General features: G+C 41.7%; 1 protein-coding gene across 1 annotated transcript; it reads right to left on the bottom strand.

Annotated features, from left to right (window-relative positions):
• Positions 1–1497: 1497 nt before the first annotated feature.
• On the bottom strand, positions 1498–15093 carry si:ch211-11n16.2 (zinc finger FYVE domain-containing protein 1). Its single transcript, XM_063493611.1, has 12 exons — positions 14868–15093; positions 13869–14150; positions 13422–13644; positions 13109–13326; positions 12861–12967; positions 12142–12250; positions 11964–12061; positions 11733–11850; positions 10515–10685; positions 10171–10363; positions 7596–7694; positions 1498–5940 (listed from the first exon to the last, which is right to left on the bottom strand). The coding sequence occupies exons 1-12, from the start codon at positions 14985–14987 to the stop codon at positions 5708–5710; spliced, it is 1971 nt and encodes a 656-aa protein (XP_063349681.1). The 5' UTR covers positions 14988–15093; the 3' UTR covers positions 1498–5707.
• Positions 15094–15259: the final 166 nt, after the last annotated feature.

Raw genomic sequence — 15259 nt, forward strand, 5'->3', positions numbered from 1 at the left:
TTTATGGTGAATTGTTATTTCTCTTCTTCTTTCTTCTGTTTAGTTTTCTACAGTTTATTTTCTTCTATCTATTCACTGCAACTAAGAAATAATACTTACCTCTTTGACATTTATGGAGCCTCACTTCTTCAAAGGGATAGAAAAGGTGATAGAGAGAAGTAAGACCAAAGGGACAAGATAGGAGAGAGCAGAGAGGAGAGCCGGAAGGGGGGGCGCCCGATGTGGCTTCCCACACCTCCCCACCGGATTGGGCTGTAATTAATAATTAATCTGCAAAATTCACTGGAAATCTGCTCATAAAATACTGGTGTGGCGGGGCATGGTCTGCGGTGCTGCTGCAGGGGAGATGGAAGCACCTGCACGGCCTTTGCAATCACGCCTCGCTGGCATAAAAAGCTGTGCTGCCTGTCTGTGGTTGTTGTTATTGGTGACAGCAACTGTAAAAATAAAGAGATGCTGACAAGTACTGATCTGTCATCGGGTCTGCTGTGGGTGATTTTCAACTGGACATCTACTGAGATGAAAATAATACTGGTGCTGTAAGTTTTTGCTTTAAATTGCAACATAATTAAAACTTTATCAAAAATAATTACTTTCTCAGAGATCTGAGAATTTAGGCTATTGTTGCTTTCTGTTTTGATGTTTTCCTTCCCACTATCACGAAGCGCTTGCTCATAGGAGGTCATCTGAGTGTTGGTTTTCTCTACATTATTGTAGAGCCTATACCTTAAAATATAAAGGATTTTGAAGTGACTGCTGTTGTGATTTGGTGCCATACAAATAAAACTGATAAGTAAATATAATTGAATTAATTCGGTCCTAAACCGTTTGGGCTTTACAACAGTGGATTTAAAATTCATCGTCTGAGTCTTTAAAAAGTCTAGATATCTTTAAATCATACATTCCCGTGACAAAACCTACTTCAGGATACTCATATATAGTAACCATGTAACACCCACTTTAAGTGCATCATCATATGTTTCAGCAGTCACGCTCTGATCCAGGACCTGCCACTGAGACAGAATAAAAACTCAAGAGGCTGGTGGCTTTTTCAGCAGAGTGTCTTGTTCAGACTTAGTGCTCCTGGATTTTTCCCACAGTGCTTTGGAGAAAACAAACCCCAGCACAAATACACGGGGCAGTGCAAACCAGTCACACAGCTGAGACCACCAGCACCACTAAAGTGTTTCTCCCAAGTTTCCACATGTTTTGCACCTACAGAACCTGTTTGTACTGAACCAGTCAGTTTTCGAGCAGAACTGCCTTGCCAAGGACCAAATGTGTGCTTGGGAAGTAAACCATAAGGAGCTTATGATCTATATACACACACAACGCCAGAAATAAAAAAACAAAAATCAGAAATTTCACATTTTGTGCAGATACCTCAGATTTGTCCATCATGTTTTAAAGTTATTTACTTTGATTTGCTGTGGCATCGACAATCTATTCACAGACATCCCTTCCCAGATCTCTTGCGTTCATGCGTTCATGTGTAATTGGTTTTTGAAGGACATGAGGACTACTGCATGGATTTACTGTATCTATCTATACTGTATGGATGGTGTCATTGGACACCAGGGACAAAGAACTTCAGATGACCTTGAAATGAAGGTTGGAGAGGGAGAGAGCGAGAGAGAGCGAGAGAGAAAATTACTTGGGAATACGTGTGTATTTACAGTAAGATTAATTCAAGCTATTTGGATTTAAAATCAAAGTGTGGAATAAAAGAGCCCTTATGACCTTTCATCACCTCCACGTGTATTTTAGTCTTTTACAGTAACATCTTTGCCTCCTTCATTTTCATGTGTACAAAAGCGAGCTGCTGACTGACTGACAGGAGAAAGTCTAGTCCAGCTGCGTCCTTTTCTATGAATTGTTCACACACAACAGTGCAGGGCCATTAGTTTAGGCTGGATTTCATCTGTGGAGACTGCAGTTGACTCCAAGGTAACATGAACACCAGAATACAAAAGCCAATACACAGAAACAGAGGAGAGGCTATGAGGACAGGTACAGCAGAGTGGAAAGCTTTCAGGTTGAAAAACTATTGGAATTCAAAATCAACGCAGGACAGGTCACCCACAGAAATCGACCGCATCCTTTGAAGAACTCGACAAAACATCACTTCCACTCCGGAGAGAACAGAGATAAAAGTATCAAGCCGAACAAAGATGCAGCAGCAAGAATCGAAACGCTAGACAACACAAGACACTAGCTTAAAAAAACAAAAAAAAAACAAAAAAAACACAAAAAACAACAAACCTGGAGCAAAGCTTTGAATTAAGTGTGGAAAAGACGTTTTGTATCGTATTCAATACTCCGAGTACCTAATATTGCGTGAGACCGGAGGGTTTTTATTAAATTATACCTATACTATTAAATTTATTAGTATCTTGTACCTCTGTTATTGTAGTTTATAGCTCATTTAATGTTATGATTGTTCACCCAGGGACTGCAGGTGGAAATGAGCTAGCAGCTAAATCTGGGACGAGGCGTTCTTGTACAAGATTAATGTTTTTGTGGTGACAAATAAAAAAAGAAAAGTAAGTGTGAAGTGTCCACAATCCACACTGTTCCAGCTCATCAGTGAAACAGGCAGGAGGTCAATTCATGGCCTGGATGTGCATGACTCACCTGCACTGATGATGGAGGAGATAATCACAGCAGCAGGATGACTTCAGAGGAACACAAATACATTTTTTTTAAATTTATTTTTTTTAAATGCACTGCATTCATTATACGGATTCAAATATTAGACTTTATCACTTTTACCAACCTTGCAGAGAACTTCTGCACGATAACTACAGAAATGGCAACTCTTTATGTAACAAGACAGACTGTACACACATCCCAGCCTCTGCTTCTGTCACATTAACATGTTTAGAGTTTGGGTGGAAAGGTCACCTGCCACTCTATAAACAGAATTATCTAGGATTTTCAGGGTAGACTAATTATCCTCTAAAGAGAGACGAACACAAAGAAAAAAAGATGAACAACCAAAGAATGCAGCCAAGATCTAATCTGCACTGCTGCATCGACCAGGCTCACAATAAGGAACACGGAGGGAAAAAAAGAGCCAAGCACTGCAGCAGCAGGCTGAGAATACCTCTGAGGACAGAGGCTTATCAATAAGAGCAAAATAGAGGAGAGTAGATTTTAAACAGACAAAACACACACACACACACACACACACTATGAGCTCATGTGGGCAGTGTGTGACCCATAAGCCCAACTACAAAGAGATCTTAAATGGAAATGGAAAAACAGAATATAATCTTATTTTGCCAAACAGAAGTCAGAGAAAACGTTTCAATTTGTCTGACTTGGTGTGTACTACAAATAAATTTACTGCTACCGTGAATAGAGGAGAGAGCTGTTAAACTGCGGAGCCAAATCGAACCACACTCATTAGCGATATGAAGCTTTTTTTTTTTCCCTACACAAAAACAGGAGATGGATTGACTCCAGCAGCAGCTGGCTCACAAACCAACACTACTCATAAAACGTTTTGTGAATACTGGCAGAACAGGAATAAAACAAACAACTAATTACAGGCGGTGAGAACACAATGCTGATCGAGCCAAAATGTCACCCTGAACTGATGAAAATGGGGAAACGCAACGCTAGGGTTAGTTTGGATGGGATGACGGTTTTAAAGCCAGCGGAGTTAAAGATGGAGATGAATGGATGCAGATTACTTCTACTTGACTGCAGTAAAGGACAAAGCCTGCTGTGTGTTATTGCTTTGCTTTCCACCTCCACATCGCTCGCTCTCTACTGATGCTATCTAAGGAAAAAACCAGAGATAGTCAAAGAGTAGAAGAGCGACTCGTTTCGGTTGCAGTGCTTGCCGTCGCCTCACAACTTGTGCGCTCGCGCTCATTCAGGACAAAGACGGCTGTCAAGGTACTCCTGCTCACATATTTATAGACACAAATCTCTCCTTTGTTTTATTTATTTAACTGAGATTGTCAGTTGCTAGATTTAACAGAAAAGTTGATAAGTGGTTATTTTGAAAACTGGGATAAAGCACTAAAGACTCCAGTATGATACACAGACAACGTCTCTCTTGAGAGAAAATGTAGTTTTTCTTCCATCAGTGTTTATATCATTTGCATGTCATTCACCATGAGAGCAACTCTATCAGGTGTGTTCTTTGTTTTAAAGCCCTTCAAAGACACGAACTCCCATCAATCGATCGGAAACTGCAGCAGTCTTGGTATGTCAGACCAAGAAATGAGTCTAAATGCACGGAGTTACAACTACGGACATGCACACAAGACAGCTGATGATGTCTGGTGCTCAGTGAGCCACTCCCCTCATTAGAGAATTCCCTGACCAGAAATAACCTGCACATAATGTCATTTAATCGTAGTTTCTTTTAAGAAAATTTAAACCAGAAAGGAGATCTTACTCTCTGAGCCTGTGCTGGAGGGGTGAGCTCAGCTCTCTGAGCAATACCACACACTCACACAAACAAACACAACACAGCTCCTAGTGACAGTGCCAGAGAGAACTTAATGCTTTAAAGCACCTATGTTGACAACTTCTGTTGCACAAAATGGTGAAAAAAATAAAAATAAAAAAAAATCATGTGTTGCTCTTTCAGTCATTATTGTTGGCATTTTTGAGTGAAGCCTTTGAGATGACTATGACTGAGCGACAGAACGCTGTCACTCTGATAGATTGATGAGAGCAGCGATGTCTGAAAAGGGCTTGAGAGAGCTACCTGGAAACATCAGTGCTTCACTTCTTATAAAACCCCAGAAAGGCAAATCTACATTAGTAAACAGGTACTTCTATATAATGGAATGTCTAACATGACAACAGCTACATATTTTATACTGCAGATACAACTTCATGAGAGGATGGAGGCTATAATAATGGCTCTATAATTAGGCACAAATGAGCTCAGAATTTGAACGTACGGAGAAATCTCCAAAAGCAAACCCAAGAGGTTAAATAAGTGGGTGTTAAGATTCCCATGAAGGCACACACTGCTGCAGTTTGTGTTTCTCCAATTTGCATTGCATTCTGCCCTGAGTACTGTAGGAGCATCCCCCCCCCACTATCATGATTATACATACTCCTTAACCAGGACTTGTCACCATGTAAGTGGTTGCAGTGAGTGGCTAAGTTTTAAAAGACCCTTCAAACTTTTAAAATCTCCCACTATTCCCAGTACGTCCCTTTTACTCGCCCTCCTGTCATATTTAACTAAGAGCATATTCAAACTGAGAACCATGGTGCTGGCCTGTGCAAAGAGAAATTAATGAGCATGGAAGACCACCCTCGAGTGCAGTTAAAAGTTCAAGCTCTGCTGTTATAATGATAACTGGGGGAGATGAAAGTCTTCATTCTTAAAAGCAGTCAGTTCAAAACACATGTCCAGCTTCCCATTTCTCCAGTTAAAGCATTTTGATTGGTCAGTAGAGGCTGTCAATCATCTCACGGCTGACATGAAATCAGTCGCTCAAGAAGGCAAAAGAGACCGAAAGCAAATCCCGGCTGAGCGGTGGAATCCAGATGGTCATCCTTCTACATATCTGAGCAGCTCCCGTTTCAGATAAAACAAAGGCTGATTCCAGACCTGCCATTTAGTCCCCTTCCTGGTTTCCAAGGAGCAGCAGTGCCAAGATTCACAGTGTTTTGTAGCCCATCTGAGAAAAACTGAGTGCACTTTGAGAAGTTTGCCTGGTGGAAAAGGTCACAGGCTGTCTGTGCGGGCGTGACAGCTGTCACACACTCTGACCGGGTGGTCCCAACCTCGAGAGGGCACGGGCTTGTTGTGTGTGGAGCAGGGCCCGCACACGCCCTGCCCACAGGCCCTGCAGTGGTGCTTCGACATGGCTGGAGTGAAAGGTTTGGAGCACTGGTTGCACTTGGTGATGTCCTGGTCTGGCACCCAGTAGTCTGGCCGAGCCACGTCCTTCACGAAACCTGAAGCGGACGGGCAAACAGAGAAGAATGAGTTTAAGATTTTAAATCGGAGATTGGCTTTTTATTTTTTATTTTCTTAGAACATAAATGCATTGTTCATTGTGTGTGTGTTGGGAGGGGGAACTTTTCAAAGCTTTGACTTCTTCAAAGTGGAAGTCCAGTGTTGTTAACCAAGTTACATTCACCACCTAAGATGGCAACATGTAATATGTACCCATCTATAACAGCATCTCCATTACAGCCCATTCACACCCCTTTCAGCTCCTATCTTCCCTCTCTGTGTTTCTCTCTGTGTTTCTTAGAGAAGAAGATTATTTTTTTGTACAAGAAGCTTTCAGGTTTAGGTTTGTAGTCTTGATCAGTCACAGTTGAGGCTTGTATTCCAGTAAACCGCTTGCGTGGAGGGACAAAGAGGGACTGCATTTTCTGAAACACAAACCTAAACCTGACATTTTTGCCTGTTAATTAGTTTTTTAAACTGATCTGGACTAGCAAACTATAACCACCAGCCTTACACCCAATACCAGTTATCCATTATTCACAAGGCTATTCGCTACACTAGAAGCACCAAACCCCGGCTGCTGTCATCAGAGGAGAGCCGATATATCCAGCTATCATCTGAGAACCTATGCGGTCACCATTGCAGTGCTGGTCAGGTTGGTGATTCAGAATCATTTATTTTGATCCCTTTGCCCAATATCCTATATATTTGTTTTTTCCTTCCTGGAAACCGTTCATTGAGGCTGACTTCATGCTATGTCCTTCACTCTGCAGGAGCACTCAGCCACTCAAACATCAGTTTCCAGAATAAACTCTTGTGCCAAGTCTGAGGCTTTTACTCATCTGTGTTTTAGAGCAAGGTCGAGCAAATCCCAAATTGTGCCAAAGCGTTCTATTATTACCTCCACCGATGAGGTCATGTGACAGGTTGGATTTGTCTGTCTGAAAGCAGCATTATATAAAAATATATGCATTTAATATGTACTACACGTAGAGTTTGACAGAACTTAAAAGTTATAACATTTTTGATCTGGATTCAAGAACTTTTGAAAGGATCTTTATTTTTTTTATTATTAAAGGAGTCGAGACAAAAATGGGACATTTCATGTCATATCTTTACAAATACATATAAAATCAAAGTTAAAAAAAAGGTAGGTGCTATTTCGATCTGCAGCTGTGTTTCTGCTTATGATCAGAAGCCTATTGAGACTTTGGTACCAGCTTTAACTTAAAATCACTGACTAACTGAATTTGTTGCCACTGTCACAGGTAAACTGGCTCTTGTTGCACTGATGTTGAAGCTTAGCAGTCTGGAATTTCATCACAGTTCATCAAACTAGTTTGCCTTTAATTATACATTAATTTAAACTGATACTGGTGGATAATATATAATTTTAGTGGTATTGCACAGACATGCACTCAGTCTTGGTGGATGACAAACACCAGTATGCAAAATCACTCTGAAACCAACCATCCGATCATGTCCCAGATGTACCTACGCCTGTAGATTAGCCTATCCTAACACACTCATGGAGTGGTTGTGCTAAAACCAGGTATTAGAATTACCAACAAATATCTGAGTGGTGAGGAGACAATATAAAACAAGCTGCAGAGCACCAACAGAATGCGTAATGGTAAAAAAAAGCAGTGCTCACAGAGAGGGTAGTCCACAGCTGTGGTGACCATGTCCAGTGTCGACTGTGCCACCTCCGTCACCCTGCGAGCTATCAGACCACGAGGCTCCACCTTACAGACTAAACAAACAAGGTGTGTGTGAGAGACAAAGAAATCAAAACACAAAAGCAGCAATAACAACAAGTCAGGAGCCGTGACGACCAGCATCAAATGCATGAAAACACACAGTCTCACTGTTCGGTATGCACGCTGCAAATACATGACACAGTATTTGCTCCCCTAGTGATACCATGTTTTTTGTTGTTGTTTTTTTGTATATTTGTCACACTTAAATCTTTCAGAGCAGACATTTATTATTAGACAAAGATAACCTGCTTAACCCTCTGGGGTCCAGGGTATAATTGGCTGTTTTTGACTACTTTTGATTTTACCTCTATATTTCACCTTTAAAAACTGTTTATCTTGCCTTGTTTGGTATCATTTTTTTCAGCACAACCTCAAATAACTGAAATTTGAGTTATTTTTTAATTTTGGCATACTATATTAGCACAATTGATCTAAATTCAGACAAAGAATTCAAAATCCGAGTAAAAAAAAAGAAGAAGTTATTTTTTATTGTAAAACCCACAAACATGTTTAAGGAATCATTTTCATAACTTGAAATGCAAATAGAAATTGTACATGTCTAAAAATTATGCACAAGTTTTGCAAACAACAAAGTTATATGGTACTATTTACCTAAAAATGCAGCCAAGGCCTCAGGCGTTTTTTATATGACCATTTAAATCTATTTACAGAACAATCAGGTGTGCTGCATCAAATAAGAAGGCACACAAATTATTTGTGCCAGTCCAAAAAAATAGTTTGTGTTCAGTATAAGACAGAGGAGAACACCACAGGCCTAAACCCTGCAGGTCTGACAGCAGGTGTATCAGTCCTGTTTTCCATGTGGGAACAGCGTTTACACTGGAATCTGCCTTTGGTGGCTTTTTTGGAGCAAATGTGAAATTCAGCAGTCTAACTGACACACAAAACAAAACAATAACTACACAACACACTAACTACAGCCTCCAAACACGCTAAACGTCAATAATGTCTCACATGTGAAAACTCGCTTTCTCTCTTTCTTTCGCTCGCCCGCTTTCCGTCGCGGGTGTCACTACTAAATCTTCCCCTTCTCCCTAAACAACCAAGTGCCACATGTTGCCATATAATTTTTTTGATTGGCTGACATGGTAAACTTTAACACCAATAGGGAAGGGGTGTTTTTTATTTTTATTTTTTCACTCGCAAGCGGAGAGTGTTTGCTAGCGCTGTCCGTAGAAAACGCCGTTTTTACCATTCCTCCCGCTGTAAACGCCACTGTTTTGTTCAGAAAAAAAACATTGCATGTATTTTTTTATCATAACTCTGGTTTTACGTGGCACAATTCACAATTCAAAAACTGGTATATAGTTTGAAGTCCGTACTTTCGACCCAAGTTGAAATGGAGACTCTGAGTCGCTGCATCTTGTAGCTGTGTCGTCTTGAATTGGTCATGTGATTTTGACGTGCCAGCGCGTCCAGCGACCCCAGAGGGTTAAATACAAAATGCCTCGTGATTTCACCTAATAAGGGTTATACAAACCTAACTGGCCCTATGTAAAAAAGTAATTGCCCCATCTTTATAAACCATGAATTAACCACATATTTGTGGAGACTGACTTTGATTTTACTAGCTACACCCAGGCCTGATTACTGACAGACCTGTTTAATCAAGAAATCTCTTAAATAGAACCTGTCTGACAAAGTGAAGTAACCTAAAAGATCTCAAAAAGCAGCACATCATGCCACAACCGAAAGAAACTCAAGAGCACACGAGAAACAAACTCACTGACATCTATCAGTCTGAAAAGGGTTACAAAGCCACTTCTAAGGCTTCGAGACTCCAGTGAACCATGGTGAGAGCCATCATCCACAAATGGAGAAAACTTGGAAGGGTGGTGAACCTTCCCAAATGTGGCCAGCCTGCCATATTACTCCAAGAGCGCATCAATGACTCATGCAGGAGGTAACAAAAGACCCAGAACAACATCTAAAGTACTGCAGGTCAACTTGTCTCAGTTAAGGTCAGAGTTCACATTGAGTCTTATTGTGGAGTTCATGACTCAACCGTAAGAAAGAGACTGGACAAAAATGGCAACAATGTGAGTGATAGTCACATTAATAAACCACCAATGCTGAATTAAAACAATTCTGCAGCGAAGAGTGTGACAAAAGTTCTTGATGCCAAGGGTGGCACAACCAGTTATCAGGTTTAGAGGGCAATTACTTTTTCACAAGTGACCAGGGAGATCTGGATAACTTTCGTCCTTTAATAACTAAAATAACAAAATAAAAACTGCATTTTTAAAAATTTACTCAGGTTATCTTTGTCCAATATTAAAATTAACAGCACTGTATACAGAGGTGTGCGTGTCACATAACACTAAGTGTAAATGTGGGTTCACCTGTAATTAAGTGCTTAGCGACTACAATGATGAAAGACATTTGTCTAATGTAACTCTAGGTTTAGGCTCGTCCAGCAGTTTAACTGACAGCTTGTTTCTGTCTTACCCTGGCTGTTGGTGTCAGGAGGACCTCCCTGGCGGTAGCAGGCCTCACACACCCTGACAGGACTGCTGCCCCAGCCCCTCTCTGGCACCGGCATCCTGTGGCTGGAACAAGGATGGCAGAAACCCTCCCCACATGATCGACAGTGATGCTTCCTTTCAGCCTCCTTGAACTCCTTCTGACATCCATGACAGGCCTGAGGGGAAAGAGGGAGGGGGATACAGTGATGGCAGATATCACACCGACAGACACAAGTCAATGAAGACCAAAAATTTAACCACTTATAACTGCTATAGTTATTCTAGTGCCTTATGTTGTGTTTCTAAATGTTAGCCGTTCATACTCACAGTGATCTCTGTATTAGGTCTCCAGTATGGAGGTGCCACCTGGTCAGTAATCCAGGCAGTGACGGCTTTGGTGGGGCCAGTGCCGTACTCTGACACTGACTGAATCACATAGTTCATCCCATCCAAGACCCTCTGGGCAGCATTTTGGTGGCTGGTCAGAAAAGCGTCAGACTGAAGACAGACAAGAGTATGATCTCAATTAAAAGCTTGATAAAGAGGATGATGGGCAAATTAAGTGCCCATTAGTGATTCCACCATCATTTCTACAGTCACGAGTGCAAATCAGCTGAAGTGAATCATCTTAACCCCCAGAATTTCTTGCAGTTTAGCACTTATTATCAGAATTACCGTATGAGGCTAATAACTGGGAACTCCCAGTTGCAGGAAGGAACGCAATGATGGTGTTATAGCATGGCTCAACAGTCCAAGTGTTTCACTTAAATTTACATCTGACAAAACATGTGAGCATCCTGTTTTGTCAGATGCACTCACTTGTGCCCATTTAGGGGCACAAGTGAGAATAAAAATCATTACATAGCTCAACCAAGCAGCACTTCCTCTTAAAAGAATGCTTCTTTAAAAAAAAAAAAAAAAGTTTTTTCCAGGTAAATAATGAGCCAAAAAACAACAACAACAACAACAACAAAAAACCCCACAGAAAATCCCCCCTCCCCCTTGTACATTTTAGACAGTGACAGAACAACTGAATGCAGAAGTTAAAGCAAAAATGTCTGTGTGCAGAGAAAGCTTAGCTGCAGGCTCTCTCTATAGCAGCAATGCCTGCAGCATGCAGGAATGAATCCAAACTGATGGCACAGGGTGTACTCCACTACACCTCAAAAGTTTAGTTGCTACTTATTTAGATTATCAGAACTAAAAGAAAATATATTAAATAACACCCTAACCCATAACTAGACAGCCTAAAGAAATTAATTTAACCATTAAAGAATAATTTTTCCCTAGGGCAGTGACAAAATATGACAGTACCTTACTTAGTGTCAGGACAACAATCACTAAAACAATTTGCCTCTGCTTTAATTACAGGCAACAAAAATCCAAAACAGTATTTCAGTACTGTGTGCTTATTTTACAAAGACTAAAAATATGTAACATAAAACCAACAGGTGCTATTTTTTACACTCTCCACAAATTCTTTTGATTTTTTTTGTGAAATAAACATTAAATATAAACATGAGTTAAGCATGTTTTAGTACTCACATCCTCCCAGACGTGCTTGACCTCTGATCGCACCACACCACTCTCTGGGTCCTGGTTTCCCATCCAGTACTGTCTGCTGCGGTAGATTACCCCACAGCTAGCACACTCCAACACATATCTGAAAGAGGGACGAGAGGAACAAGGCAGCAGACAGTGGAAGTGAGATTATTGGCTGAAAGGCAAAGAGGAGTGTGAGGGTCCGCCTAAGTGTGTATATGTGAGTTTACATACCCTGACCAGGCGTACTTGGCCAGTCCAAACCAGGGATTATCAGACGAAGCTGATGTTTTGGGAACAACAATCACCTCTCTGCCAGCTTCATAGCACCTCTGGACATGCAACACAAAACAGATGTAAACAACAACAACATACAGGTTCACCAAAACTAGCTGTGAAATTCTGTTCTTACCTTACAGATGAGGACCTTGTTGTTGTACTGGTGTGCATACTGGCAGAGTCCATCTGCCATGTGGGGAACTCTGTCTCTCAGGTGGTTCATTCCATTTTTACAGCGAATGCTGGAGAGTCAACATGACAGATATTAGAGTTGGTGAAGGAGAGGGGGATTTGTAAGAATGCTTAAAACCTATGGTTACAGTGCACTCATTCTGAACAAGTGTTATAATTTCTCACAAACACGCTGCTCTCAGGTTTTAGGAAAGAAGAAGGAAGAAGAGTAGCTAAGAAGCAAAGTAGGTTTCTCTTCACCAAAACCAAAACATGGAAAAAGAATTAGCACTTATGCATCCCACTGAGGAGATAGTTAACATCCACAAGAAAAACAGAGGATTCTCATTTTTAAAGAATACTGTTCTCTACTGTGATTCAGTCACAGAGACAGTAAAAGGCTGTTGTTCTGAGATGGAAAACTAGAACTATTTGGATCAAACTAAATGAGAAAAAGCTCAGGAAAGGTGTGGTTATAATAACAGTCCATCCAAGGTGATTAGGTAATCTGCAAACACCCAGCGCTGGAGATGAGTACAGTTTCCAGATCAACAATAATAATACACACTTCTCACACATTCCCAACTATGTAATCTAAATATTTCAGGTTTAGGTTGACCATACGTTCAAATTTTAAGGACCAGTTCTAGCTCTTGTGTGTAGACAGTGTTACTGACTTACTTGCAGCTGAGACAGAGAGCTGAGCAGGTGAAGTATTCATCTGGGAAGAAGGAGTACAGTGTCATCTTTTCATCTGATAGTTCTCCACAGAAACGCTCACTCAGAGCCTGGGGAAACAAAAACAGAAGGGATTAGAAGACAGAGAACTAGATGGGAGCTGAAAAAAAGGCTGAGGAGACACAAAGGAAGAATTAAAACAATCATATGCTTTTTCTTAAAGGCCTCTAATATGGTGCTTCTTCACTTACTTCTAGTGCATGAAACACTATCCCAGGCTGGCGGGGGGACCGTGTATGAGTGTTCTTCACTTGTTGCTTGATGGCCTCTAGCAGCCCGCTATAGTCTGTGGGCGGTGTGATCGTCTGAGTGCCTACGTACTGCACTGAGCTGAAGGCCTCTGTCCCCAAACCCAGGTCATGAAAACGCTTCTGGAGGAGTGTGTCTGCATAGCCGGCCATCTTTGAGTCTACAACAGGAAGGAAAGACAATAACATTGAAATTTGTGACACAGGAAATTAAAACCAAGGGAAATAATTATCCTAAAGTTCTGCTTGGAAGTACCTTGGCCCAGGAGTTGCGTGTGTGTTGTTTCCTGGAAGATGATGACTGCAGGCCCCAAAGAGGACAGGGGTACATCCAGACCACAGCGGGTGGACAGGGCCCTTAGCTCTGGGGTGAAATGCTTCAGGTATGCCCCTGAGGCACTACTCAGGAACTGGAACATGTCATTGTGAAGACGCTCTGCCCGTGTGCGATACACCACTATATCCGACACAGCCAGCACCTGAAATTGAAATAAAAATGTATCTGGAAATAAGATGACTTGTTTTTATCAAGAAAACATTGGAAATGAGAAATAAAGTGAGTTCCACTGTTCTGTTTACATGATTAGGATGTGACCATTACCTCAGCAGAAAAAGTAAAGAAGATAACACTAGAAGTCAGCACACAAAATCACAGACTCCTCCAATTATTCCACCCAAACCAAGCAGCAACCGCTAAATTTACCTTCAGCAGCAGCCGCATTCTCTGGTTCTGATTGGCTGCGGCTCCCAAGAGGCCCTCTGTATCCAGCGCAATGAGGCTGAGAGTGGGGTTGTAAGCAGCCCAAACTCCCACAGTACAGGAGCTGGGGGACTTGGAGGTGTAGAAAACAGTCTCGCCATCAAACAGGACGTGGTTGAGCGTGTGGGACTTGCCATCACCGGTGTTTCCAAAGATGGAGAGGACCTTGACGCCCGCTACGTCGGCACAGCCAAGTCGCTCCACGAACTCGGCCTCATCCCGGACCTATAGGATGAGAGGAGAAAGAGCACCAAGAGACAGGCTGGTTACAGAGATGAGCTATTTTGTGGCACCGTGATACAACTGGGCAAATTACTTTTACTGATTCTTTACGAACGGTATTATTTATTTAAAACAAAGAAACCAACAACAAAACAAAAAAGAACTGCGGGGGGATTAGTCACTTCAATCTTAACGCTGGTTGTTCATACAGATTACCTGAAGTACACAAGAAAACATTATCTCTTGTACTTTGTAACACAGTGTGAGGGTGCCTTCCATGTGGGTCAGCTGTGCTGTATGACTCACCAGGGACTTTCCTAATAACAACCCTATCTGTTGTTGTGGTGCTCTTATTTACAGCTTAAATTTAATGTTTTTCACAGTATTATAAGTAAGACACCATCCACACATTAAAGCCACGGGCTGTATACAGACAAAGGCTAAAAAGACAAGGGGCTAAACACGACGAACATCCAAACACGCTGTTTAACGTCGCATTAGCAAAGCGTCGTGAAGTAGCTAAAGCCTCAACAAACTTGCTTTATTAGCTTCAAGACAAAAGATCGATTTAGAGCTGAAAGCAGATTTGGCTCATCCAATATTTTTTTCTTTTCGTGACAAAAGACAGTTAAGGGCCTTCCGTAACAAGAGTCTTCCCCTTTCTAGCCTAGCGGCTAACTGTTAGCCGCCGTTAGCTCAGCTGATGTTAGCTAACTTTACCTGCAGGTTTTCTTGCTCGTCCACGAGCAGGAAGCTCCGGCCGCCGCCGTCGGAACGGTCCTCTGGCTTCAATGGACTGATCGACAAACTATCCATTTCTTTCATCAGTATATCGGACATCGTTGTTCACTTAATTGAAACGCATTTGTGGCAGCAGCACCAAAGAGCAAAGCGAAAGTTTAACATGACGCCTACCTGTCGGTCAATCACAACAACAGCGCGTGGACTGTAGGAGGAGCCAGATGGGGCCACGCAGGGCAGCGACGTAAGACGCGCTTGTTTGACTTTGGTCTAAACATGAGCACCACCGTGTGGTCAGCCGCAATACAGCACCTCACATGCCATTAAACAAACTTCTTTCATCAGGGAATGAGAAAGCATAAAATAAAACC

The sequence above is a fragment of the Pelmatolapia mariae genome, linkage group LG14 (assembly GCF_036321145.2).
Source record: "Pelmatolapia mariae isolate MD_Pm_ZW linkage group LG14, Pm_UMD_F_2, whole genome shotgun sequence".
Taxonomy (NCBI): Eukaryota; Metazoa; Chordata; class Actinopteri; order Cichliformes; family Cichlidae; genus Pelmatolapia; species Pelmatolapia mariae.